Here is a 25,896-nt window from a genome sequence, read left to right as displayed (position 1 = left end):
TGCCAACACTCTGAACCTAGCCTTCATTACAAAGTTAATGGGTGGACCAGATAATTAGACCTTTTTAATCATAATGTTCTATAATCTGAAAACATTAAACACAAGGTAATAGTATTGGTACTGCATGTCCATCTACTCCGACAAAAAATCCACAAGGCAATTGAAAGTTGGTATTCTGTATATCTGTTACATATGTAAGGCTTTTCAGACTTTTTTCCAGAACTGTCCAAGAATTATTTATATAGAAAATAAACATTTTAAAATAAACTGTTAACCTTACCTCTATGGAAAAGCATTTCAAGATGGATGAAAAGTGTTTATTACATACTATGGAATCAAAGAAAGTGTAGATCAGGTGGTCCTAGAAGTCTGAGATACACTTTAGGCAAAATTAACATCCTTGAATGGTAATAATCTAGCCTGCTTGCACACTGTTTTTTCATCCCCATCTCAGGATGTGTAAACCATGAGCTAGATGAGACTAAAATACAGGCTTCAGTTTTTCTAGCCTTTTCCGGCTCCAACACTGGCTCTCTGCAAGCTTTGTGTCTTTAGTCTTCTCTTTCTGTATCAACCCTCCATACTATTCCAAGCCCTCATCAAAGAAAGAAATGCAGTCCAGAATATTTTGAGATGCTATGAAGAAATATGTGGCCACACCCAACCATACCAGAAGCTGCTGGTTGACTCTGCTTTCTAGCTTCTGAGTAGGCCCTCCCTAGGTTAGGAATGCCTTTCCTATCACTCCCCTGCCACTCCTTTTGGCTTGGATAACTCCAACTCATCTTTTGGAAGTAAGCTAGCATGCTACCTACTAAATCAAGGCTTTCTGGGTGCTTACCTCATCTTCTATCCTCTCTTCTCCTCCCCTCTCTAGCAGTTCGGGCTACCTTAGGATCGCTTTTCCTAGGCTCTGAAAGTACTTTCTACTTGTCTGTTACAGAACCTACTGCATTACTGTCAATTCCCCTTTTCTTGGCACTCTGCCTCCAGTAAACTGCAGGTCAAAGACTCTGTCTTATTCATTATTGTGTTCCTACTGCCTAGTAGAGTGCCTGGCACACAAAAATATTGAATAATTAAATGTATACAAGTCAAACAGTATTAAACAAACTCAATTCCTTCTATGTGTTGACTCCATCACTCAATATCACCTTTATTTTGGCTGGCAAGAGTTGCAATAAAATCCTTGGCCTGTAATTTAAATTTACCAATTGTGAAAGCTTTCAAACTTAGATATTTGTACCACATATGTACCCAGGTGTATGGTGAGGCTGACCTTTATCTAGAACTATGCATTTGTGCATATGAATACTCAAGCAGCCTTTTAATCCACAGAACTGATAATTCACTAGGTGGTTTTCCATCCTGAGGCATAGATTGTTCTACAGCTGATTCCCTGATAAAGTCATTGATCTAAAAAAGTGAGCAAATTGGAAACATTTATGTAGAATTTTTTTTAACCTGGCACACTAAGTAAATCACTTTAAAATTAAGAAAAAGAAGAATTAACCAATGTGTTTGATACCATTTTCATCATTTACTTTGTATGTGTGTGTTTGTGCAATTTAAATGTGGATGTTTTATTTTTGAAAAGAGATGGATTGAATTGTCTCACAGGGCCAGATATTCCAGCCACTTGGGTATATATTTCATTGCATCAAGAAGAACTTAGTACCTTTATTTTGCAATTGGGAACTCACTGAAAACTTTGCAATTTGCCTCAAAGTGAAGATTTTTAGATTAATTGTTTTCAGGAAAAGGTTACATGCTGCAGAAATAATATGGTTATTTAAACAATCAACATAATATCACAGGTGAAAGGAGCTATAAGCATGAACTAGTTGTGTTCACAGACAGCACCACAGACTAGGAAAATACATATTCTGTCAATGGCTGGTAATAAAATGTTTTTCTGGATAAGCCCAACCGTATAAATGGGCCATGCTCTGTAGATTTATAATGATGAGTATTATATTTTCCTAAACTGAAGATGCGGTTAATCCTTCATTGGAAAAAAGATGTGGCAAGAGGTATTTGAAGAAATAATTTCTGCCACCTTATTACCTTTTGGTATATTATTCAATTGTGCAAATTTCTGTATAGTTCAATACAGTTTGCAGATATTTAATATGAAAGGAATGACATACCTCTTAATTGAAGGCTTTTTATTTTAAATGAATGAATTTCTTTTGTGGAATGATGCTGTATTCCCATTGAATACATTAGTAGTTTTCTCATAGCATGTTTTTTAAAAATCAAATTATCTCTCCACTATCGAACAGTTCCTGGGATATAATTAATTGTGGCATTATTTTATAGGTGATGGATAAAAGTGCATGTGTCATTCACACACACACACACGCACACACACACTGTGTATTCAGTGATGTAACTTCATGTCCCCTGTTTAGTTCATAATCAGAGGTCCATAAATATTTTGATTCGCTGTCGCTTCCGAATGTATGTCAGTTATGTGTCCTTACTTGTGAACACTATATCTTAAATCTTGGTTGTCATGGTTATCCTTGTTACCATTGGCCAACTAACATTTAGCCTTTCTTTTTCCTTTTTTTGCTGCATTAAAATGGAGCAGTAAACCCGACAGGTGAGGAATAGAGAACAAACCCCTTTCATGTTCAGTAAGAAAAAAATAAACTGGTAGACTTCAGAGCTGTTGAAGAGGGGAGGGCGGGACTGCATACAAAAGATGATACCTGGCACGTGGAAGATGGGCAAAGCCTACATATACACAGTGACTTCATTAAAATGATTCTGGGGGAGATAAATATTTTGTTTACATAAGAAAAAAACAGATTAAAGGCGAAGTTTAAAAGATAGTACACAAACCAGTATCTGAGTTTTGTTTGTGGTCAAGATTAAAATGGGCATTTGTGTGTGTTGATGTGTTTACAGAGCAGAAATGTGAGGTGTCTCATAAACTGTTTTGTTTTGTTTTGTTTTGTTTGTTTTTACCAAAGATTAGTTTTCAAGTTTGACTACAGATCACCTAATGATATTAGCATTTTCACACCCTGCAAATATTGATGACAGTGCCTTAATGAGAACTTTTCCCTAATTCAAAATTATTATCCATGTCTCCCAGTCTTGAATAATAATAGCAATAATAATAGCTAAAATATACTATATGGTTATTGAATGATGAATCCAAACTAACCTTCTAGCTTTCTAACTCATATCTATATAGTCATATACACTTATGTATAAATATGCATATAACATATATGTAAATTCCTGATAAAAATCAAACTACAAAAAACATCTGAAAGATCACCTACCTTTCTCCTAGTGCCATATTCCAGTGGTTTCCATTGAGTGGCCTCTGGACCAGCAGCCATAGCATCAGCATCACCAGGGAACTTGATAGAAATACACATGCTCGGGCCCCACCTCAGACCTACAAAATCAGAAAGTCTAGGCATTGACCGACCAGGCTGTATTTTAACAAGTCTCCCCAGGTCATCCCGCTGCATACTAAAGTTTGAGAACTGTTGCTGCATTATTTACACTAAAATCACTTTACATTGGTCAGCAAGCCTCATGTTCAATGATAAGAATTTTTAAACCTCTATGAGGGTGTCTTTTTTGTGTGGACATCTCTAGTGTCTATTTATCCAGCAGAAAAACCTATGCAGAATACTGTGTGTTTTTTTGTTTTTGTTTTTCAGCCAAAAGACGAAACACTTTAAACTCACTTAAAATACTACCTTTCATCAGCCGGGTGTGGTGGCTCATGCCTGTAATCCCAGCACTTTGGGAGGCCGAGGTGGGCAGATCACGAGGTCAGGAGATCAAGACCATCCTGGCTAACATGGTGAAACCCCGTGTCTACTAAAAAATACAAAAAATTAGCCAGGGATGGTGGCGGGCACCTGTAGTCCCAGCTACTTGTGAGACTGAGGCAGGAGAGTGGCATGAACCTGGGAGGCAGAGCTTGCAGTGAGCCAAGATCATGCCACTGCACTCCAGCCTGGGTGACAGAGCGAGACTCTGTACCTTTCATCATAACACTTTTCACATTTTACAACTTAATCAATGCTTCCTTTCTCTATTAAAATGAGAGAGTTGAGCCAAAACTTAGACATCATCTTCTAATCTCCCTCTGTTTTATACATAAAGAAACTGAAAAGAAAATTTGTAGTTGACACATACCAATAGTGGCAGAGTTGGGATTACATTCTTCATGTTATCAGAAACAAGTATTTGGATTGATTTACTTGAATATCGATAGTAGATATTTCTAATAAGTATATCTTTCTTTCAAAAGCCTCTGCTCACATGTCTGTATATCTTTGTTTCAGGACCATAAATACGATCTTTCACTCAACTTCCCTGTTTTTTCTTCCCCCCTCGCTGGGAGCCTAATTTTTTCTTCCCACCTAGATGGGACCCTTGGAGAAAGCAGATGCCCCATAGACCAGAGTAGCATTTGTGTTGTGTATTACCCACATCCCAAACAACCGCATGCTTGTATAGTATCAGCAGTTTCTGATAGATACAAAATTTCAAGTGATCTTCCATTTCCTTTTCACCTATATAACTCCTCCACATAGTAGATACTTCTCATTGCAAGAAATAAACTATAAAATAAATTTTATAGTCTTAATAGAAAAACATATATAGTATAGCAAGGCAAAATTTAGAATCTGTTTGTAGTCATTATTCTTTCCATTTTTCAAACTGAAAATGAGAATGGTGAGACCTCTGAAATTTATCAGGAAAAATGTTACTAGTTACATTCATGCTGGGCCTAATTTAGGCCATTATATGTCTTTTAATATTTTGTGACAATGTTTTAACACTCTTTCGTATTATTAGCAATGATGACCAAACTCTTCATCTTTCGCATCTTTCCTAGAAATGTTTTCTGTGTTAGAAAACAATCATTCTAGCACATCACATAATAGGTGTTTAAAAATAATGTGATAAGAATGTGGACAGCCAGAATTGTCCATGTTGTGATCATTGAAACAAAACTAAGCAAAATACATTTAAGCAACTGGTTTTCTATTTGGCTAGGATTTCGGGAGACTGAGGTCTTGGAAATAATTTCATTTGAATAGACAGTGAAAGAGAAGTTATTAAATGTCAGTAAATCCCTCCCTGTTCATTAAAATTGTGAATTGTAATTTTAGTCCTATGTCTTGAGTTTTCTGAGACTCAACATCTTTGCAACAAGATGTAATTCCTAACTTTCCTGGAACCAGAGAAATTGACTAAATTACTTTAGAGAGTTTTCTATCCCTCCAGCTCAGTGTCACTCACCCCAGCCACAGGGAGAAAGAAGATAAGGAGGTTACCCTACAATACCTGTAAGAGTAAAGTAATTTTCTTGTCCGGATAGATATTTGTAATTCTGGTTTCCATAATCTTGCAAGAATGGCAGAGCCACGTTGGGAAGAGAGAAAAATCTAAATTTTTGTCATGGGACCTGACACATTAGTAAAGAAATGCATCTGTGCCAAATTACGCAAAATGAGCGAAACATGAGAAGAGCCATTGGTATTATTTGAAATGAGAAGACCAACCACATGTTTCACGTCTAATTGACTGGCTGGCTGCCCCCAGTCACGTTTCATTAACCTATTTCGATTTTGCATCTTCAGTGGTAAAAGGAATCTCTTAGTGTGGTGAGGCAAAGACCCATAGCATAGACACAGTGGCATTGCCTACTCTGAAACTGGTCATCATGTCCTCCTTTCACATGATCTTCTGAGCCTGTGTTTTTCTTCCTCCTCATATCTTTTTCACTAGCCCTTCATCTCTTCTCTTTCTTTTCTTCTTTTCTACTCCATAGAACTGGAGCTGCCAGTGCCTTGGCAGGTCTCAGAATACTGCTCACCTCTGATTGGTGGAATGGTTTGGCCGTACATTTTGTCCCAAGGCTGTATCCAACACCTTTAGATAGAAAGAGGAAATCCTGAGACAGGTTAATCTAAGGTACTGAGAAAGCAACGTGTCTAATAGGACTGAGCCATGAAAATGTATTCCATCAAGGATGTTTCGTCAAAGGCGTTGCACTTGAGCAAATCATGTGCACGTCCCCTTTGCATCAGTCTTCTCTTCATCCCTGGTTAGTTTTATTTCATACAGATGAGCAGAAATGGGAGGAAAGGCTATTTAGCAGGAGTCCTATGGCTAACCATAGAACGACCTGGGTGGCATTGAATGAGAGCCCATTGCCACAGCAACACTAATGAGCTGTACCACAGTCACATCGAACAGAGGAAAGGAAAGTTCCTAAACACCGTGCAGTACCTGTTTCCCCCAAATGAAAATGCCTTTACTTTGAGCAGCGGTGAGATACTGGGGTTGTGACTCCGTCATAGAGATTGCAGGCATTAGTATTTGGGGAAAAAAAAGCACTATTTGAAAATGGCTTCTGTTGATTAAATGGGTTTTTAATCTAATTCAAGCTGGAAGAAGATAGTTATGACTCTGTGATTAATTTTTTTATTGGATAAAGAAATCTTATATACAGATCTGACATTTCTTGCTTAGAAATTAGTTAAAATTACATAATGAGAGCTTACATGGGGATAATAAAGCTAGTAGATAGCTTCTAAAACAAAGTTAAAATGTATTGTGTGAAGAATCACACTTATAACAAGGCACTGTCAATGGCACCTTCAATGATTATCAGGAGAGCGGCTCTAACACCAGGTGAAATTACTTTTTCTCTGATCTTTCTGTGAACCTTTCATTAACAAAATATTAATCACAGCTTAGTACTGTTAACAGCTAACACTATTTTTTTTCCTTCATGTTTGAAAGAGAAAGGGGAGGTTTGTTTAACCTGGTCCCCATTCTCCTAGGTATTAGGATAACTTGGCATCTTAAAAATGCACTTGTATTTACCTGCCGTATGGGAAAATCTAAGGCATCATCTCCTCGCTATAGTCACCACTTATATATACTTAGGGCAAAGGGGGACAGATTTAGCTGTTCAGCTTAAGGTCAGGTAGTTTCTCTATGGTAACAACAGTCTTAGTATTGGCGACTTAAGGGTATCCTATCCTGTTCCTTACAAATAGAACTAGTAGATAAGAGAATTGCTCAATAAGGGTCCACGTGTATCTCACCAAGATCCCCTTGAAGCCAAAAGGCAGAGCTGCTGAATTATTTAATCATACAGTTGGAGCAGGACTTCGAGATCATCCACTTAAACAAAAATTTTAGACCTGAGAGAACAATTAGGCCAAGGGAGGAAAAGCAACCTGAACTGGGTCACAAGTCAGCCGGGTTAAAATGTTGTAAACCCGAAAACTTGGGAGGTCGGGGGGAGTGCAGGTGCAACTCTCTGCTTTTTTATCTGTTTCAATTGATTTTTGTTTTCTTCTTAAATTTCTATTTTCCCCCTATAGGAAGAGGGCAGAGTCCGACTCTAGAAAAAGCAGCATACCGAACAGTAAGGAGATCCCTTCACACCACCCAACAGACCCCGTAGAACTGAGGCGCCTTAACTTTCAAACACCAGGTAAGAAGCACCACACATCTAATCCACACACAGTCTTTACCAGAAGTTGTACAGCTCAATTGATATTAAGAGTTGAGGCCGGGTGCGGCGGCTCACGCCTGTAATCCCAGCACTTTGGGAGGCCGAACGGGGCGGATCACGAGATCAGGAGATCGAGACCACCCTGGCTAACATGGTGAAACCCCGTATCTACTAAAAATACAAAAAATTAGCCGGGCGAGGTGGCAGGCGCCTGTAGTCCCAGCTACTCGGGAGGCTGAGGCAAGAGAATGGCGTGAACCCGGGAGGCGGAGCTTGCAGTGAGCAGAGATCGCGCCACTGCACTCCAGCCTGGGTGACAGAGCCAGACTCTGTCTAAAAAAAAAATTTTTTTAAGTTGAAGATATCATTTTATTTTGAACCGTTTTGTTCATCCTGCTCTTTTATTTTACTATTATGGAGGCTTGCCCAAGCAAAAGTCTGAAAGGAAATTAAGTTCTTTATGCAAACCTGAAATGGGGTGGGGAAGAAAAAGAAATGTGGTTCTCCTTCAAATTTTGGAAGAACTATAGTCTTTATAATATCTATCATTTTTATGGGTGTGATTATTGTTTTTATTATATCCAATGACACTAATCTGGAAAGAATTCAGTTTCTTATCAAGTGAATGAATGAGTAAATGGATGGATGACTGTACACATCTTTCATCCCACGGGAAAGCATAGATTTGTTCTGTATTTTCCTTTTTGTTTGTGTTTATGGTACTCTGAAAGAGGAAGGAAGAAAGGGAGGGAGGGAGGTAGGAAAATGAGGTAAATATTTTTAAATATTACCTATACTAAATGTCACTGATCACTTCTTACTAGAGAGAAACATAAAGTGACTGAGGATAACAAAAAATATACTTGTTTCTTAAAATACAGAACATTAAGTGCTTCAACAGAGGAACACTATTATTCCTGCTGAGGGGCCTTCTGTACAATATTGTTTATTCAGGCCTAGATCTCTTTTGCTTTCATTCAACTAAAGCGTGTTTATACCAAATGAATGGCAAATTATGAATGGCAGAGGGAGCTGAAAATATAAAACCGAGTGACGCTATCTTAATACGTTATGATACTGAACAAAGTGAAGAGCTAATCTAAGAAGTCTTTGGGATTAAAATGTGGTTGTAGTGTTGTCCCACAAATTGTAGACAAGTTTCTTTGTGTCGTATGGATGTTCTGATTCACAGTATGATACACTGCAAATGTATTACAGTACACATTTTACAGTGAATTATTTTGAATGTGCTTTATTACGTTCAGCATATTTTCTCTTTTACATGTAGATATACCATAGTAACTAGTAACTCTTCAATTGAAAGAAATGTTCGGCATTTTCAGTGTGGCTATACAATCATCATAATGTCGGTATTCAAAAAAAATTCTAACTCCTATGAGGTTAGACTGAAAAAAGAAATTATTTCATCATTCACCGGGACGTGTGCGTGATGATTGAACAAAGTTGTGTCATCTTCCAGGATAGGTTGTAGCCCTCTGGATGCATCATATTGAGTCATCTACTCAGTACTTTATTAAGGCAACTTGGTATGAATTAAGTTACTGTAGTAAATTTCGTTGTTTCAGCGCTTTTTGAAATAGGTGGGTACTGACTACTTCAGGCTATAGGCAACTTCTTTTTTGTTTTTCATTGTTTGTTTGATTGATGGATTTTTTGAGAGAGGGTCTCACTTGATTGTTCAGGCTGGAGTGCAGTAGCAAAATCACGGCTCACTGCAGCCTCAACCTCCCGGGCTCAGGTGATCCCCTTACCTCAGCTTCCCAGGTAGCTGGGACTACTAGGGCATGCCACCACACCCAGCCAATTTTTTGGTTTTTTGTGGAGATGGAGTTTGGCCGTGTTGCACAAGCTGAGCTCCAACTCCTGGGCTCCAGCAATTCACCTGCCTCAGCCTCCCAAAGTGCTGGGATTACAGGCATTAGCCACCACTCCTGGCCTACGGGCAACTTCTTAATAATGGACCCAGGAATTTATACTCCTTTCAATTTGACAAATTCAATGTATAGAGGACCCAAAAGCTGAAGAAATGATGTGCTACATGATTCTTTGCATTTCTTACCTCATCACCCTTTAAAAGAGTAACATATTGTGGAAATAGAAAAATGGATCAGATTTCTCAGTACCTTATGACTATCTCTGCACTGCCCCTCCTTCCTGTTTTTCACATAAATGTCATTTGTGCTGGAACCAACCTTGGTCTTCCACCAGAGGCAGAAACACAGTATAAAGTTGAGCAGAAAGGCAAAGGTACCCCAAAAGAAGAGAGCCAATGAAAATGCTACGCCTCACCTCCTCGAGCACCAACAGAAAATGTTGCCAGAAATAAATACAAAGCAAGAATGGGAACTATGTAGAGAGAGTGATTAGCAGGTGCTGGTGACTGCAAGTAAGAGAATAGGAATGTCTTCAACCAGGAGACCTCTGTCTGCAAATACTTTTCACTTTCAGATGTAATTTTGCAAATATGGCCAAACTCAAGAATTCTATTAGCAATTTAATTTTCCCAATGTATTTGGGAATATTATATCCATTTATAGAGAGAATCTCTTAAATTTTATATAAGATACCAGAAAGAGAAATGAATGTTACAGTTGTAACATCTCTTGTATCACCAATGACTTTACAAAATTAAAATGGGGACCTGAGTATAAAGGAAGATGTCATTTAACTAAAGTTAGACTTATCATCTCAAATGGATGAGAGAATAAAGTGGACAAAATGAGATAAGAGAGGAGCTGTAGTAGAGGAGGAGACTAGAAAAGGAGAAATTGTCCTAAGATCCTGGCACATCTGTTCACTCAGGAAGCAGTACATTATGCCCTTTAGCTCAGGTAAGCAATTCACTTAAGCTTGATTTGTTGAAATTGTTTATTTGCCATCCAAGCTCTATGTTGTGGCCTGCTGTCTGGAAAATTTATACCGTTTTACAAAGGAAATAGACTCTGCTGTTAATATGAAATTCATAGAGATGTGACCATTTGCTTCAGCCTGCATAGAATTTAGCCAGTGGCTGTGAATTACCTTAATTACTTGTCAATAGGATGAGAGCAAAATGTGGGGTTGTTAACCCAATAACCCTTTTGTGCTTGTTCATCTCCTCTTTTTCACAAAGAAGCAAAGGTTTTTTTGGAAAATGAAATAAAATAACCCTTTATTAGGTGTTGCATAACAGGTGCTATGATGCTACTTAATTTTTAGGTTTTTAAATTATTTACATTTCACTATCTGAAATGTGGCTTTTTAGTATATTATATCTACTATGAATGTATAATTGCTTATCCCCAAACATTGTAACACTTGACAATATTTATTAATAATATACATAAGTAGAGAATTAATAATCCACATCTTCTGTTAAAAAAAAAAAAGTATTTCAATGAAATAAGATGGCTGTGATTTATATAACCAGTACCTAGTGCAGAATTTGTTCCCGAATGCAAATTGATTTCCACTTCTGATGGGTCTGTTGTGAAGGATAAAATAGCAAATAAACATTACAATTTGAAATTCAGTAGGCCTTTCAGAAGGTAAAGAAAGCACATTGCTTAGTTCAGTGATTCCATAAATTCTACTTTCTAAAAAAAATAATTTTGTGAGTGATAGATTCATTTACATTCTAAGTTATTTATTCTTTTGGAGAATCTAGATTTAAGGAGTCAGATCCTTTTTTCCTTAATTCTGCCTATTATTCCCAATTTCATATAAATATAGCATTCCAACAATCTAAGTACGTCAAAGAACTGTGCCCTTAAATGCAGTACCACAAACATAGTTGGGTCAGAAAGGTAGATTTCCGTCCACTGTTGCTCAGCTAAGGCACAAAGAGAAGGCAGAGAAATGTGCTTTTTTGTCAGTATAACCATCCTTGTGAGGTTGGAGAGTGTGGGGAAGAACATTGCTTTAGCACATTTTCAAACTTTTAGACAAGAATCAAGTCACTCTCTGACACTGCTGAGAGCCTTCCAAAGAGGTAGCTTGGACTTGAATCTCTACGGAGCACTTTAAGGAGTTGCTGTATCTTCTCATTCTGAAGTCTCTGATGCTGCTGGCAGCTAGAGGTAGTTCAGGGCTGAAGCCCACTAGTCCATTATTGGCAACAAAGTTCTTGGTCTTTTTAGCATTAAGATGAGTGGAAAAAGAACCACCAACCCAGCCCCTTCTGAAAAACCATTTTATTTTTCTCTTATTGAGCATAATGTAATTACGACTTAACCCGTTGCTGCATCAGAGACAATATGGAATTGTTGAATAAATTTTTTTTTCTCCCCCTAAATGGTAGTTTTTCTAGGACTAGGACTAGATTTAGGACAAACAGTCTGATGGGATTCCAGGATGCCGCATAGTGTTAGGATTAATCTGTTACTTAAGTGATGGGTTCACATGGTAAGTCTGGACAAATATACGGGAATATTTGTCATTTTTTTGTGCTTGCACACTTTCATTATTAAAGTATCATTTAAAATGAAAAAAAAAAAAAGAATCATGTCAGTCTGTGAAACACTGTATGTAAGCACCTGAACAGGTTGGGGAAGCTCATGCTTTCACAATTGAAAGCAGGCACTTCAGCTTGTAAGTATTTTGCACGATTGTAAATGTCTGTCTCGTTGTAGTTCAGATGGCAGTGTATAGCCAAGTTATATTTGATACAGCATGAGCTACCTCATCATTTAAGAGAATAATGATTTAAACAATAAATCATTGATTATTAGTGTACAAGGTCAGCCAGAATTAGTGTGGAACAGGCAATTTAAGTAACATCAGTTGTTTCACCAATAACTACCAAATTAAAATGGGGACTTAAGTATCCAGGAAGGTATCATTTAGCTGAGGTTTGACTTATTAGCTCTAACAGATAATGGAATAAGATGGGCAAAATAAGTAAAAGAGAGAGGTGATGTAGTAGAGGAATTTACTGGAATTATTAACTGCTGATCAAGTTTTACAAGTCTTTAAGGTCTGTGGAAGAAGGGAAGAAAATACTTATAAAAGATGCATTTAAAGGAAATGTCCATTAAGCTCCATACATCTCTGTAACCAGCAGTAACTGGGTATGCACTAGAATGGGTTAGTAGATATGTTGCTTGTTAAACAAAAATGAACTGTGTTAGCCTCATTTGGAAGGAAAGTTTTCTGTTTCTTTCTTTTATAAACAATTTCCAAATTATTTTAGTCTGTCCCTCCCAGAGCATCTTCTTTTTAATTTCAAAAGCAACACGTTTATTAGGGAAAATTTGGAAAATAGAAACTAAGTTTGTTAACAATTATTGCATATAGATTGTGACCATTTAGGTGTTCATTATATTACTCTTTAATTTTTTGTATATTTGAAAATGTTTATAATTGTATAGTGGGAAAGGGGCCAATAAAGGCACTTTTAGAGAAGAAAAATTACTCTTCATTCCACCATTTCTTTTTTTCTTTTTTTATTTGACATATTTAAAATAAAAATTAAAATATTTTATCATTACTCCAATTATGTCTCCAGAAATATCTACCATATACAGTTTCATGTATATCTTTCCAGACTTAATTTGTATATGTAGTTATTTAAATGATATAGAGTAGGTAGGGGTGTGTGTGTGTGTATGTATGTCGTATATGTATACACACACAATTTGTTGTTGTGACATTTAACTATATAAAAATTGACCTTTTTTCAAGTGAGTGTATTAATACGTCTTACTTTTTTTTAACAGCCCATGGCAATGATGGTAGTCAGTTCTGTAGATATAAAAATGTATTAACTCCTTCCCTATTAATGGAGGCTAAGTTATTTCTCATGTTTTGCTATTCCAGATACTACTGTATTGAGCCCATGTATTTTGACACCATCATTGCTGTTTCTGCATGGCAGACACCTGGAAATATAATAGCAGGGTCCTAGGGTAGGCACATTTACCATTTTGATAGAGAGATCCAATTACAGACTTTTCGAAATATTGTAAAAATCCTTTACTGAAGGTTTGACTGCCTCTGGCCCATGGCCTCTAGAATTGGACAAAATGATGAAGATAAATATAATATTATTAAAAGATGGTGATATATTAAAAAAACCAAACAAATCACTAATATGTGTTCATTTTTCTTCTTTTTCCCAGCAAAGAAAATTTAGAGGTTGAGGATCTTAGAGAAATTCACTTTCTTTTCAGTATAAAGAAAGTTGTAAGGGAAGAGCTACTGATAGCACTGGTGGTGCACCAATCATTGACCTTTCCCTGTGCCTGCACATTCAGTGTTAAAGTGTCTGCTGTCCCTGTTCATACCTCCTCCCTGGCCCAAAAATACCTGCAAACAAAACCAAAACTATAGTGTTTATTCTTGCACCTTTTAGGAAAAGAGATTTAAAACTTGATGATCAGATATTACAACATAAAGACCTCGTTTTCATTCCGTGGATGACCTTAGTATGTTTTGCCCTAAAGCATACATGGATGGTAGGTGATTGATGGGCTGTGAAAAACAAAAACAAACTCGTAAAAAGTTAACGAGTCAGAAATATGGTATCAGCAGCAGAAATGTCTGCACAGCAACTAAATAAGCTTTAAAAAGCTCTTGAGCTATCTCTTCTGATCTATTAATACTGTTAATTGGATCAATGCTAACAAGATCAATTTTTATGTATACTTTCTTCATCCATTCATATTTTATTTAATACCATAAGGAATTTAGACATATGAATAGGTTAAGAATACCTGATGTGTTCTTTCTGTTTTATTTTCTGAAAACGATGATTCATTAAATCTAAGTGCCAGATTTCTGATATAAAGAATCAGCTTGTTCAAATTCTGTATTTTGAGAAAGTCTACATTAGAATTGAATTTTACAAAAAAATTGTTTAAATGTTTTGAGGCAGAGTCTTTCTCTGTTGCTCAGGATTGAGTGCAGTGGCACAATCATAGCTCACTGTAGCCTCAACATTCCCCGCTCAAGTAATCCTCCAACCTAAACCTCTCAAGTAACGGGACCACAGGCATGTGCCACCATGCCCGGTTCATTTAAAAAAATTTTTTTTTGCAGAAACAGGGTCTTCCTCGGTTGCCCAGGCTGGATAAAAACTCCTGCAATCAAGTAAAAATTTTGAATTTTAATTATGCCATTCAGTACTTACCTAGAAGAGCACTTTTGGTGACTCTCATTTAATAATGATCCCCAGTCACAAATGAAGTCTAATTGTCGTTATCGTTATATCAGGAAGCTTACAAATCAATGTTCTCTTTATCTTTAATTTATCATTAGTTTGTGATACAAATAATAAACATAGCAGAGTATTTATATTTCATTCAGAGAATTCTAAATAGTGCATAAATTATGTTAAAAATATGACAAATATTTAATGAACTAATTTTCTCTTTCTGACTGTTAGCTCATAGAAGTCTACTTTTGTTAAGACTGTGGTAATTGATTTGATGAAAAAATTAGCTTCTCTTTGGTTCATAAGCACAAACTATTCTCCAGACTTTATCACAGTTTGTCAGTAAGGAAAGTCACGAAGAGACTATTACTGAGTCGTTACAAACACACGTATATAGTGACAGAAAAAAATCATCTAAACGATATGCTACCGTTATTAATGACTTCAAAAACTCTACTTAGCAGAATAGTTATATAGTGCCTATTGGCATTTAATGTAAGGTTTAAAAATATGAAAATAGAGCAAGTGTTTCATAAATATTTTTCTATGGAAAATAAAATCATTTGAAGCATTCAGTAGCCTTACTGACTTAGTAAACTAGAGCAGGACATTTGAAAAGCAAAAATACCATAAATTAGGTTCTAAAAAATATTCTGCCAAATAGCATTCCAGTTTTTAACATTTTAAATTCATACCATTAGTTCATGTTTTCATGGAAGCTTAGGATGTTTTGGCAAGAAGTACCTGGAAAATACAGATGTGCTTTTGCATCCTCTTTTCCTCTTCCCCATCATTGAAACAGATGACCGAGGTGAAGTCCCTATATTGACACTTTTTCTCAAACTGAGGATGGTTTATGATCTCTTTCTTGCTGCATAGACAGCCCAAACAGTCTTAAAGACCCAGCTTTATGTACCTGTCACCACTTGTCCAGGGATGGTAAATGATTTGAGAGACAGCATGGTGTAATGTGAAATGTGCTAAATGAGAGTGGACATGATATGGGATCAAATTCCTCATGTAGCTACAGTTCTGCTGATAATGATGACCTTGATTGAGTTCTTTAACTCCCCTGGGATTCATTTTTCTAATTGGTAGAATTATTGGGGGATCAGGTTAGAGAGAGGGGGAGGTAGATGAACCCATAGGGGATGAACCATGCAAGAAGCATACTTCTTTATATCCCCAGCACAAAGCAGTATCTAGTCCATTGCCTTGTAGATACAAGCGTGCAGTCTGTCACTCCCAACACTCCTTGATTCTAATTCACATACACACAGATGAAAGAAGGTTTTGTTCTTTTAAAACAAAGGCCATAATCTAGTTAACCATATGTGGACTGCAGAAGAGCTTATCTTTTGACATGGATTGAGTTTCAACAAAACTTTGAGTCAACATTGAAAACTGAGGAAATGCCATAGGAAACTCAGGATTTTTAGTGGCCATTGAAAACCTGAACAGTTTGAACCGATTGGCCTTGCATTCTCACTTGGCAGAGCAAGTCCTGGAGCTGAATAGTTTCACCCTTTTCAGAAGCCCGCCACGTGTACACTAGGCCTAAATATGAGTGACATTGAGACTGAGCGTTAGTTGCCATTTATGTCATGCTTATGGCTATTTTTCACATAGTAAAGAATTATTGTTCTTTCTGGAGTCTCTGTTCAAAGTAGAGAAACAAAAGCCAGCCCTGGAAACCTGCTCATTGTGAAGAAATGGGAATTACTGCATTTTTTTGTGTGTGAAAATGTTGACTGTATAATACTTAGCCACCTTCAGTCATTTATCTTACCAGTCTAGCCCCTTTCATCCATGGAGACTTTGCCCCCCACTTTGTTTAGAAGATCGCAAATGCCATTCTAGAAATAGTACAGTAGAAAGATGCCCAAGCTGCATGTTGAGATGTTGTTATTTACTGTCTGGGCTTATGTAGAGAAGCCATCTAACTTTTCTGGATTTGAGTCCTCTTGTATAAAATGAAAGTGCTGGACTAAGTTATCTCTAAGGTGCCTCTCGGGTTAAAATGCCATGATTTTAAAGTTTACTTCCTATAAGGAAGTCACCATGACATTAGTCTCACAAATATGTACCCTATTAAAGGGAGCCATCCTGTTTTTTCCTCCAACCTAAGGCAGATTTCAGTGACTGCATCTGTCATTTTTCACATTGACACTATATTGTGGAGATCATAGCTTCAAAATGAAAAGTCTTACCAGATTTGATGCGTGCCTTTAAAATGCACTTATGGGCCGGGCACAGTGGCTCACGCCTGTAATCCCAGCACTTTGGAAGGCCAAGGCGGGTGGATCACGAGGTCAGGAGTTTGAGACCAGCCTGATCAACATGGTGAAACCCCGTCTCTACTAAAAGTATAAATATTAGCCGGGTGTGGTGGTGTGTCCCTGTAATCCCAGCTACTCAGGAGGCTGAAGCAGGAGAACCGCTTGAACCCGGGAAGTGGAGCTTACAGTGAGCTGAGGCTGCACCACTGCACTCCAGCCTGGGCAACTGGGAAACAGAGTGAGACTCCATCTCAAAAAAAAAAAAAAACAAAAAAAAAAAAAAAACATTTCTGTTGTACATCTGTAGCTTTGAACTGATGAGATCATGATACTGGCAAGCCCTCCCTATTTGTTAGCTGTCCTTCAAGTTCTTGGCTGCTAATAATAGCTGAAGTACTAAAGCTTGCTAATGGGATGTTAGAGGGGATTCAAGAATATCACCAAGAGAAAGTTCATCTCATTCTCTTAAATCCTGATACGATTTCTAAATGGAAAAAAAAGGAATAAATGGAGTTATGGGCCCCACCTCATGAATCACATAGGACTAAGAGCCAGTGCTGGGGAACTTTAAAAATATCAATATATAGCTCCCACATCCAGAGACCTGAATTAATTGGTCTGGTGTACAGCCTGCAAAAAAAAAAAAAAAAAAAAAAAAAAAAAATTTAAAGCACATCAAGTAATTTAAATGTGAAAACTCTGATGTAGTAAAGACTTTGGTTTATAGACTGTGAGCAGTGGTCATGTTGCCAGACAAAACATTGAAAGGATACCACAGTGAGGTCAACTTCATAGTTTTCTTAGTGTCTACCTTTTCATTCAAAATCTAACATATTTGTTTATATCATATAACTTTTTTTCAATATTGGGCAGTGGAGATGTTTCTGCAGAATTGTATAACAATATTTTGAAGTAGATCCTTGGTCATTGTTTTCTGATATGAGCTAAACAGTTTCAACTTAGAGGAGTTTTACTCTGGAGGATTATTTTTATGCTGACATTCAATCTTTTCTGATATATGGTATAACATCATAATAGACTGTGTATACACTTTGGCTAATGAGAGAAAATAGCAAACTTAAATAGTTGAAAAAATAAACAATTCAACTGTATACTACTTTTCCATTTTGTAAAAAGTAAGTACTCTCCACCTCCCCTCAAAGAAGAGGTACAATAACTTTTAGAACCCTTACATTTGCACCATGTCCAATAGACCCTTCTCTGTTCAGAAGTTCTATCTGTATGTGGGAAGAATGAAAGTTATGAAGAAGAGAATGGCTCTTGAATTTATCTAGTTCTGTACTCTGATTTTAACAGTTAAAGAAATCAAAGGCGCTTCACAAATGGTGATTTGTCCCTATTAGTAGATGACAAAACCAGAAGTAGAACCCAAGTCCAGTATTCTAAGCCAGGGTTCTTTCTCCCGTACCATTGGATTCACACAAATTCTCCTCCGTTTTCTGTGAAACATCCATCTGCCATTTTTACTTAGAAATTGAGTGCAATATGGTATCCAATGATAAGTTTTATGTAGTGATTCTTTAATGCTATAATATCTTGCATGTAATAGATATACATATATATATATATTCTGATGTGGAATATAAGTAGTCAATGTAGGTCTGCTTGAATTTTTCTTTAATAAGCTTCCAATATAATATTTCCAGATCATGTGCCAGTGCATGCCTCAAGTAAATATGTTGATCACATCTTTGGTTATTATTATGGTCTTCTACTGCTGTAATACTAATACTTTTCCCATCTCCAACTGGCTTTACTTTTTGCAGCTTTGAGCAGTAATTCAGTCCCCTACGCCTCCCTGATTGGCTCTGTGTCCTCCCTCTCTAGCCAAACCACCACTCAGTCCATATATGATAATAACTCTCTCCCACGATTCGCTCGAAAAGGTCTAAACATCTTTGTCTCTATTATTTTCTCTGTTAAAGTACTGTAATGATGTCCATATCAGTCCATTTCCATTTCCAGATAAGCCTAAAGTCACCTATGCCTTTGCATTTCCATTCTTTTCATTGGGGGTGCCTCATCTGGATAAGATCATGTAATTATCAGATCACTGTCACCCTCTCACTTCCTCCACAGAATGTAAATTATTTCAGTTCTACCATTAATACAGAAAAGTTTCAGAAAGGGTTCCAAAATTTTGTTCCAAAGGCATTATTATATCACCAACAAAGAATTTCTACTTGCAAGCAATTCAGTTTTATTGGCTCTCCACTAAAATTTTAGCTGACTGGAAGCAGACCTTCATAGCCATAAAAACGAAACCACCAGAATTCACAGCACTTACTAAAGTAGTAGTCTTCAAAGAGCGGGGTAGCTTTTACTTAACTAACCAGAACCATTGATAATTTGGCATTTGAGATAAAGGAACTTACTGGGTGACTTTTAACAATGGTATAATTCCTAAAATGCTCTTAAAGCAGTCATCACATGTCATATTGACTCTATGGCCATCATTCTGTAGCCTCCCTCCAGAGAGCCACAGTGACAGCAGAATGTCAACACATGGCTTCCAGTTTGAGCTCCTCCCTCATTCTTTTTCTGCTTCAGTGGCTTTCCTGGGGACATGCTAGTTCAAGTTTTTCTAGCCAGCTGGAATTTGTGTCTGTAAGATAAGAGCCAGCAATGCTCTTTCATGATACTTCTGTAAAATTAATAGGAAAAAAAAAAAAAGACAAATCATATGAAAAGTGAGAAAACATCAGAAAGACACAGGAGTCACCAAAATTAATAGTGGATTATTTTTCATGGAATCTATGAAATTAATATATCTTCCACTGGCTGAATGTACTAGAATGTGTCAGCCCCCGCCTCTGCTTTCCTTCTTTCTTCACCCTCTTTCCCTCCTGTCTTTTCATCATTTGCTCACTTTCCTGAATTCATTTCTCATTAGCGGACAAAGATGTTTACACCTAAAGTAGATTGTAGGTTTGCTGGGGGTTGAATAATGGGGACCCGGGGCAAAATATCACAGAGTTGTTAGTGTGGCCATTTATAAATGTCCAGAAGAAGGCTGCAACCCCAACCTCTACAATCTGCTACTAGTGGAAACATTTTTGAAGCTCAGTTTGGTGTCTGATTGTGCCTTCAGTGATTATCGTCAATGAGCCGTGGTGCATGTCATTCTTTGTGTCTATGTTTGCATGTGAATGTCAGTCACCTACAGGTTTGTGAAATATTAGCTATCTTAATTAGTAGTCACATTGTACTAGCCACAGTGTATAGTGAATCCTGCAAAAACTTGCAGCATTTTGATTAGTCCTTTGAAAAAATATATCAGGCTTTCCATTTCATTTTTTTTAAGAATTTGTTCTATTTTATTTTATTTACACCATCATTTCCTTTGCAGGTTCAGATGATTCCGGTTACCCTGGTAACCTTCATTCTTCAAGTTAGTTTTCCTTGATTATGCATACGTCATTTTATGTTTACTATCAAGCTACTACTCTTTCCCTTTTAGGCCTTTCTCAGTGTCTGTTTTCTTAGTTCACTTTACACCATTTAATTCCACACAATTTCCATTTCACACAGTGCAGGAGAAGGAGTTTGAAATGGCATAAAAGTCATTACTCAAAGCAGAAGTTGACATCAAGCCTGACTGTCAGTTTTCTCCGCTAGCTAACCTCATTGATTCATAGCACAATAACGCTTTCTTTTACACTAGGAGTGTTAGTTTGGAGATTTTGCTTGGTGACTTTTCATTTGGCTACAAAATTCATCTTCCCAGAGCATGTCCTGCTTTGAGTAACCAAACTATTTGCCTGCTTCCTCACCTAAAACATCTTTACTACTCACATATTTTCAGGCCATTTCTAACTATAGTATTCTCTATATTTTGGAACGGCTAGCATTGTTTTCATTTGTTTTCAAATGTGTTTATTCTTTCCTTTTTTCAATAGGTATGGCTAGCCATCCTCCAATACCCATCTTGGAACTTGCAGACCACATTGAAAGATTGAAAGCAAATGACAACTTGAAGTTTTCCCAGGAATATGAGGTAATTCACTGTGTTTATTCTTTATAGTAATTTCAAGAGTTGCTCTTCTCTTTTTTTGACCATATTCTTGAAAATTAACTTCATCAGTGCTTTTCCCTTTAAATATGACTTAAATATGATATAAAAGCGTATAATGAATTGCCATCTTAAAAGTGTCTGCACAAGCAATATAGTAATTACAATTTTAAAAAGTGTTAATTTTACATTTGTTCATTATTACTTGCTGAGATTATGAATTTTCTGTTTTTAACTTTTATTTTTAATTGGCAATAATTGTATATATATATTATGCATTATTATTAATTATAGTCACCATTCTGTGTAACAGATCACTAAAGCTTATTCCTGCTGTCTAGCTAAAACTGATCAACATCTCCCCTTTCTCCAGCCATCGGTTGGTAATCACCATTCTACTATCTACTCCTATGAGTGTGACTTCTTTAGATTTCACATATAAATGAGATCATGCAGTATTTGTCTTCTGGTTTTTCAGTTCCTAGAATATACTAAATTGATAAGCTTTCCAGCATACCAAATAGGTGCCAAATACACTGATTTGTGATAAGAATCCTCATCTAGAAAAGAAAGGTTACGGAGATTAAGTACATTTCTGAAGACTGTTAGTTTTATAAGCCATGAAAACTCTGTAATTATTGAGTACATATATATATTATCTTAGCCTTCAATTAGTTAGAGTTAATATTAACATAGAAATATATTTTCAGAGAGTTTCTTGTTTTTGAAGGAATGGTGCACTGAATGCTATCTTAAAATTACGGAATCCTTAAAAAGTCTTTGTGAATTATTGATGCAGGTAAATTAAAAGCCTGTGTGAATGCACATGTGTATGGGTGTGTATTTGGATATTGTGGTATATATCAAGCAAACAGTTATAAAACTGGATATTTCTGGTATTCTCCAGCAACAAGGACCCTTAATGAAGCCAATTAATGAATTGTTGATAACCAGACCATAATTGTTTTTCCTAGACCAGTTTTAACATAAGATTAAAATGTACAGCTAAAATCTTATAGTTGTACCAAATAATAAAAGGTTATTGGGTACTTGGGTAGCCCAAATTTCACCATCCAGGGGTTTCTATTGATTTACTTACTGGGAGTTGTTAACACATCCCTGTTACCTCTTGGTATCTGTTGTATCAGCCTTAATTGGGGCAGTTGCACTGGACCTACCAGCTCTAACGTTCTACCCTATCATATTCTGTAGCAAAACCTCTAAGAGGACCCCCAACCTCCAACCTCAAGTGGCTTAGAGGGGTCACAAAAATAAGAAGCTCCATATAAGAGAACATGGAGCAGTGAGGCCTGTGGCAGTCTAAATATCTGCATGGTCTTCCCATAATCTTCAAATATTCAAATGTTCATTATTTTAAGTTACTGTGCTGGAAAACCAAAACATATCTGTAGTCTCATTCACCTCCACCCTCAAGAGCCAGACCGCCTTTTATTCAATTTGCATACTCCAGCATCTTTGTCATATATTTGATAGGACACAAAAATGTTGTTTGTTTCCTCGCCTTTTGGTTAAGTTACATTTTCGTTTATTCTGCTCCAAGCATTCAGGAGAACATTTTCATTGTTGGGAAGATTCACACTGGAACACACGTTATCGTCTTTTCTCAAATGGTCAGCAGCTTATTTCTTTTGTGCTCTTCCTGTTGATCAGAATAGCTCTTTTAAAAGTATGCAGTATCCTTTAAAACACTTTCTAGAGTTTCTGAGTTAGGGCTTAAGGCTCCAGAGTGAGTTTTGGAAGAGAAAATAAGGCAAATCATAAAGAGTACCTGAGGCAACATAAAAAACTCTTAGTTATGTCAATGTTTATGAACCAGAAATCTTTCATCACTCTGACCTACTTTTTATTGTTATGTGATTCTTATTATTTTGCCATGTGATATTTTTTCATGGACCTGCTTTAATTATTTATTTTTGATTATGGGTTACATAATGGGTCACAAATTATGGAAATACAATAACTCGACCTGTGAATAAGCCATTAATTCACTCTCCACCAGTATAACTTTAAACCACAGGCAATGATATAGTCATGCATCACTTGATGACAGGGATGCTTTCAGAGAAATGCGCTCGTAGGTGATTTTTGTTATTGTGCAAACTTCATGGAGTACAGCAAACTAGATAGTATAGTCTATTATACACTTCAGCTATGTGGTCTAGCCCACTGCTCCTAGGCTACAATCCTGTACAGCAGGTTGCTATACCCAACGGTAACTGTTTGTGTGTTTAAACAAAGAAAAGGTAAGGTAAAAATACTGTAAAGAAGAGTTTTAGGCCAGGCGCGGTGACTCACACGTGTAATCCCAGCATTTTGGAGTCCAAGGCAAGTGGATCACCTGAGTTCAGGAGTTCAGGACCAGCCTGGCCAACACGGTGAAACCCCGTCTCTACTAAAAATACAAAATTAGCCAGGCCTGGTGGCAGGTGCCTGTAATCCCAGCCACTCAGGAGGCTGAGACAGGAAAATCGCTTGAACCCGGAGGTGGAGGTTGCAGTGATCCAAAATCACACCATTGCACTCCAGCCTGGGCGACAAGAGTGAAACAAACAACAAAAAAAATTAAATGGTATCCCTATGTAGGACACTTAGCATAAATGGCGCTTGCAAGACTGGTAGTTGCTGTGGCTGTGGGTGAGAGTAGTGAGTGAATGTAGAGGCCTAGGACATTACTCTATACTACTATAGATTTTATAAACTCTATAAACTTAGGCTACAACAAATTTATTTTAAAACTTTATTTCAATAGTAGATTAACCTTAGCTTACTGTAACTACTTTATAAACACACCATACAGCTATACAAAAACATTTTTTCTTTATATCCTTAATTTGTAAGCATTTTTCTATTTAAATTATTTTAACTTTTTAAAATTTTTGGTTAAAAACTAAGATGCAAAGACATGCATTAATCTAGGCCTACACAGAGTCAGAATCATCAGTATCACTGTCTTCTGCCTTCACGTTTTGTCCACTGGAACATCTTCAGGGTGACAGCATGGAGCTGTCATCGCCTATAATGATAATGCCTTCTTCTGGATACCTCTTGAAGGACCTACCTAGGGCTGTTTTAAAGTTTTCTTTTTTTAAATAAATAAAAGGAGTGCACTTTAAAATAACAAATGTATACTTTAGTAAACACATAAACTAGTAACATATTCACTTTTTATTAAATATTATGTACTGTACATAATTGTATGTGCTTGAGTGGTAGCAGAGTAAGTTGAATTACACCAACATCTCTACAACCACATGAGTAATGCACCATGCTGGGACGTTACAACAGCTACCACATCCCTAGGTGATGGGAATTTCTTCAGATCTATTATAGTTTTATGGATCAATCTCTTATTTGTGGTTTGTTGTGGACTGAAATGTCATTATGCAGCACATGGCTATAAAAGCATCACTCAAGCAATCTCAGCTGCATCCGTTGTATATAATAACTGGCCTCCTTTAAATATGGAATTTTCAAGAAATGCTACATGTAAAGATACTTTAATGATCCTCATTTAGCCATTAGATCAGAAGTGCTCCTTGAAAATAGTTATGAACTGCATGCTGGCAATGCTGCTATACACAGCTTCCCCAGTAGGTTTAACCGTGGACATGATAGCCCACATAGACTCTTCACTGATGTTCATGATGATGATCTGTGATTAAAGCTCCCTGGGCATGAATTGACTCTACTGTGCCTTAATAAGCATGAAGGAGATGTTTAAGTGTTGTATTCAACAGTGATAATAGGAGTAAGACCTCAACATAAAAATTTAAGCTTAGAGCAACACTTTGTGGGGGAAAATCGTTTATTCTACATAAATTTGAATAGATTTTTACTGGCTTTCAGCAAAGAAAATGGAGGAAAGAAAACTCACATTGCTTTCAAACTCCTGATTGTTTTGGCATAATCACTGTGAGTAAATGTTTACTTAGAACTTGTAACATACATGAAGCTAAATTTTTTACTGTGATTCTACGACTAAAACAGGTTAAAGGCATGAAAGCTGTTTGCACTGATCCCGAGGTCAGAATAGGAGGAAGTAGGTTAAATTGTAGCACAGTATTATTAGATCCTATGGGACACTACCTGTACTATAAAGGCCGTTGAACTCCAGTACTGCATTTAGTGAAAGCTAGAAGAATGAACCTGAGAAATTAGTGTAACCCCATCCCTGCAGGTCTTTATAAACACTTTAGATGTCCATTTTCTGAGATGAAACTAAAAAGTCCTACTGGAGTTTAAGTAATCTCAATTTGAGAATGGTATCTGGAATGCAGGGAATAAAGTCCTTCTTAAAGTTGATGTGGCTGTTAAAGTCCATTTATTAGGCTGGTGAATCTTTAAATCAGAATAATATGTGTAGGTCTTGCCAAACCAAATCTTGGGCTGGCGCCTACAGATCATTTGGTTGCCTATTTAAAATTGAAATTCCAAGGAAGAAATCAAATCCCTGAATAGACCAATAACAAGTTCTGAAATCGAGGCAGTAATTAATAGCCTACCAATCAAAAAAAGCCCAGGGCCAGATGGATTCACAGCCAAATTCTACCAGAGGTACAAAGAGGAACTGGTACCATTCCTTCTGAAACTGTTACAAACAGCAGAAAAAGAGGGACTCCTCCCTAACTCATTTTGTGAGGCCAGCATCATCCTAATACCAAAACCTGGCAGAGACACAATAAAATTGAAATTCCTGGTCCCAGCCCCAGAAATGCTAGTTTAATAGGTCAGCCGTGGTATCCACGAATCTGCATTTTGAAAGAGCTCTTCAGCTGACTTTAATGCAGGTACTTCACAGACTTCAGTTTGAGGAATGTCATCAGTTTAGGGTAATGTATTACAGAACATGATCCCCAGTCTTCATTTCACCATTTGCTGAGATAGCATATAG

At 36.9% G+C, this 25,896-nt stretch overlaps 1 protein-coding gene across 36 annotated transcripts in view; it reads left to right on the top strand.

Moving 5' to 3' along the window:
- PTPRD (protein tyrosine phosphatase receptor type D) overlaps positions 1-25,896 on the top strand; it is a 550,040-nt gene that overhangs the window by 404,454 nt on the left and 119,690 nt on the right. For 15 of the 36 annotated variants that reach the window (XM_033237341.1, XM_033237339.1, XM_033237333.1 and 12 more), the window contains 4 exons: positions 2,594-2,608; positions 7,386-7,498; positions 20,322-20,363; positions 20,872-20,969. In XM_033237341.1, coding sequence (XP_033093232.1) covers positions 2,594-2,608; positions 7,386-7,498; positions 20,322-20,363; positions 20,872-20,969 — 268 coding nt within the window. The remainder of the gene's footprint in view (positions 1-2,593; positions 2,609-7,385; positions 7,499-20,321; positions 20,364-20,871; positions 20,970-25,896) is intronic. The other 21 variants (XM_033237352.1, XM_033237336.1, XM_033237348.1 and 18 more) reach the window with 5 other exon arrangements.

This window comes from Trachypithecus francoisi, unplaced genomic scaffold (genome assembly GCF_009764315.1).
Source record: "Trachypithecus francoisi isolate TF-2019V2 unplaced genomic scaffold, Tfra_2.0 Lachesis_group16, whole genome shotgun sequence".
Lineage (NCBI taxonomy): Eukaryota > Metazoa > Chordata > Mammalia > Primates > Cercopithecidae > Trachypithecus > Trachypithecus francoisi.
Note: the sequence above shows the minus strand (reverse complement) of the source record. Positions and strands in the feature narration are given on the sequence as shown.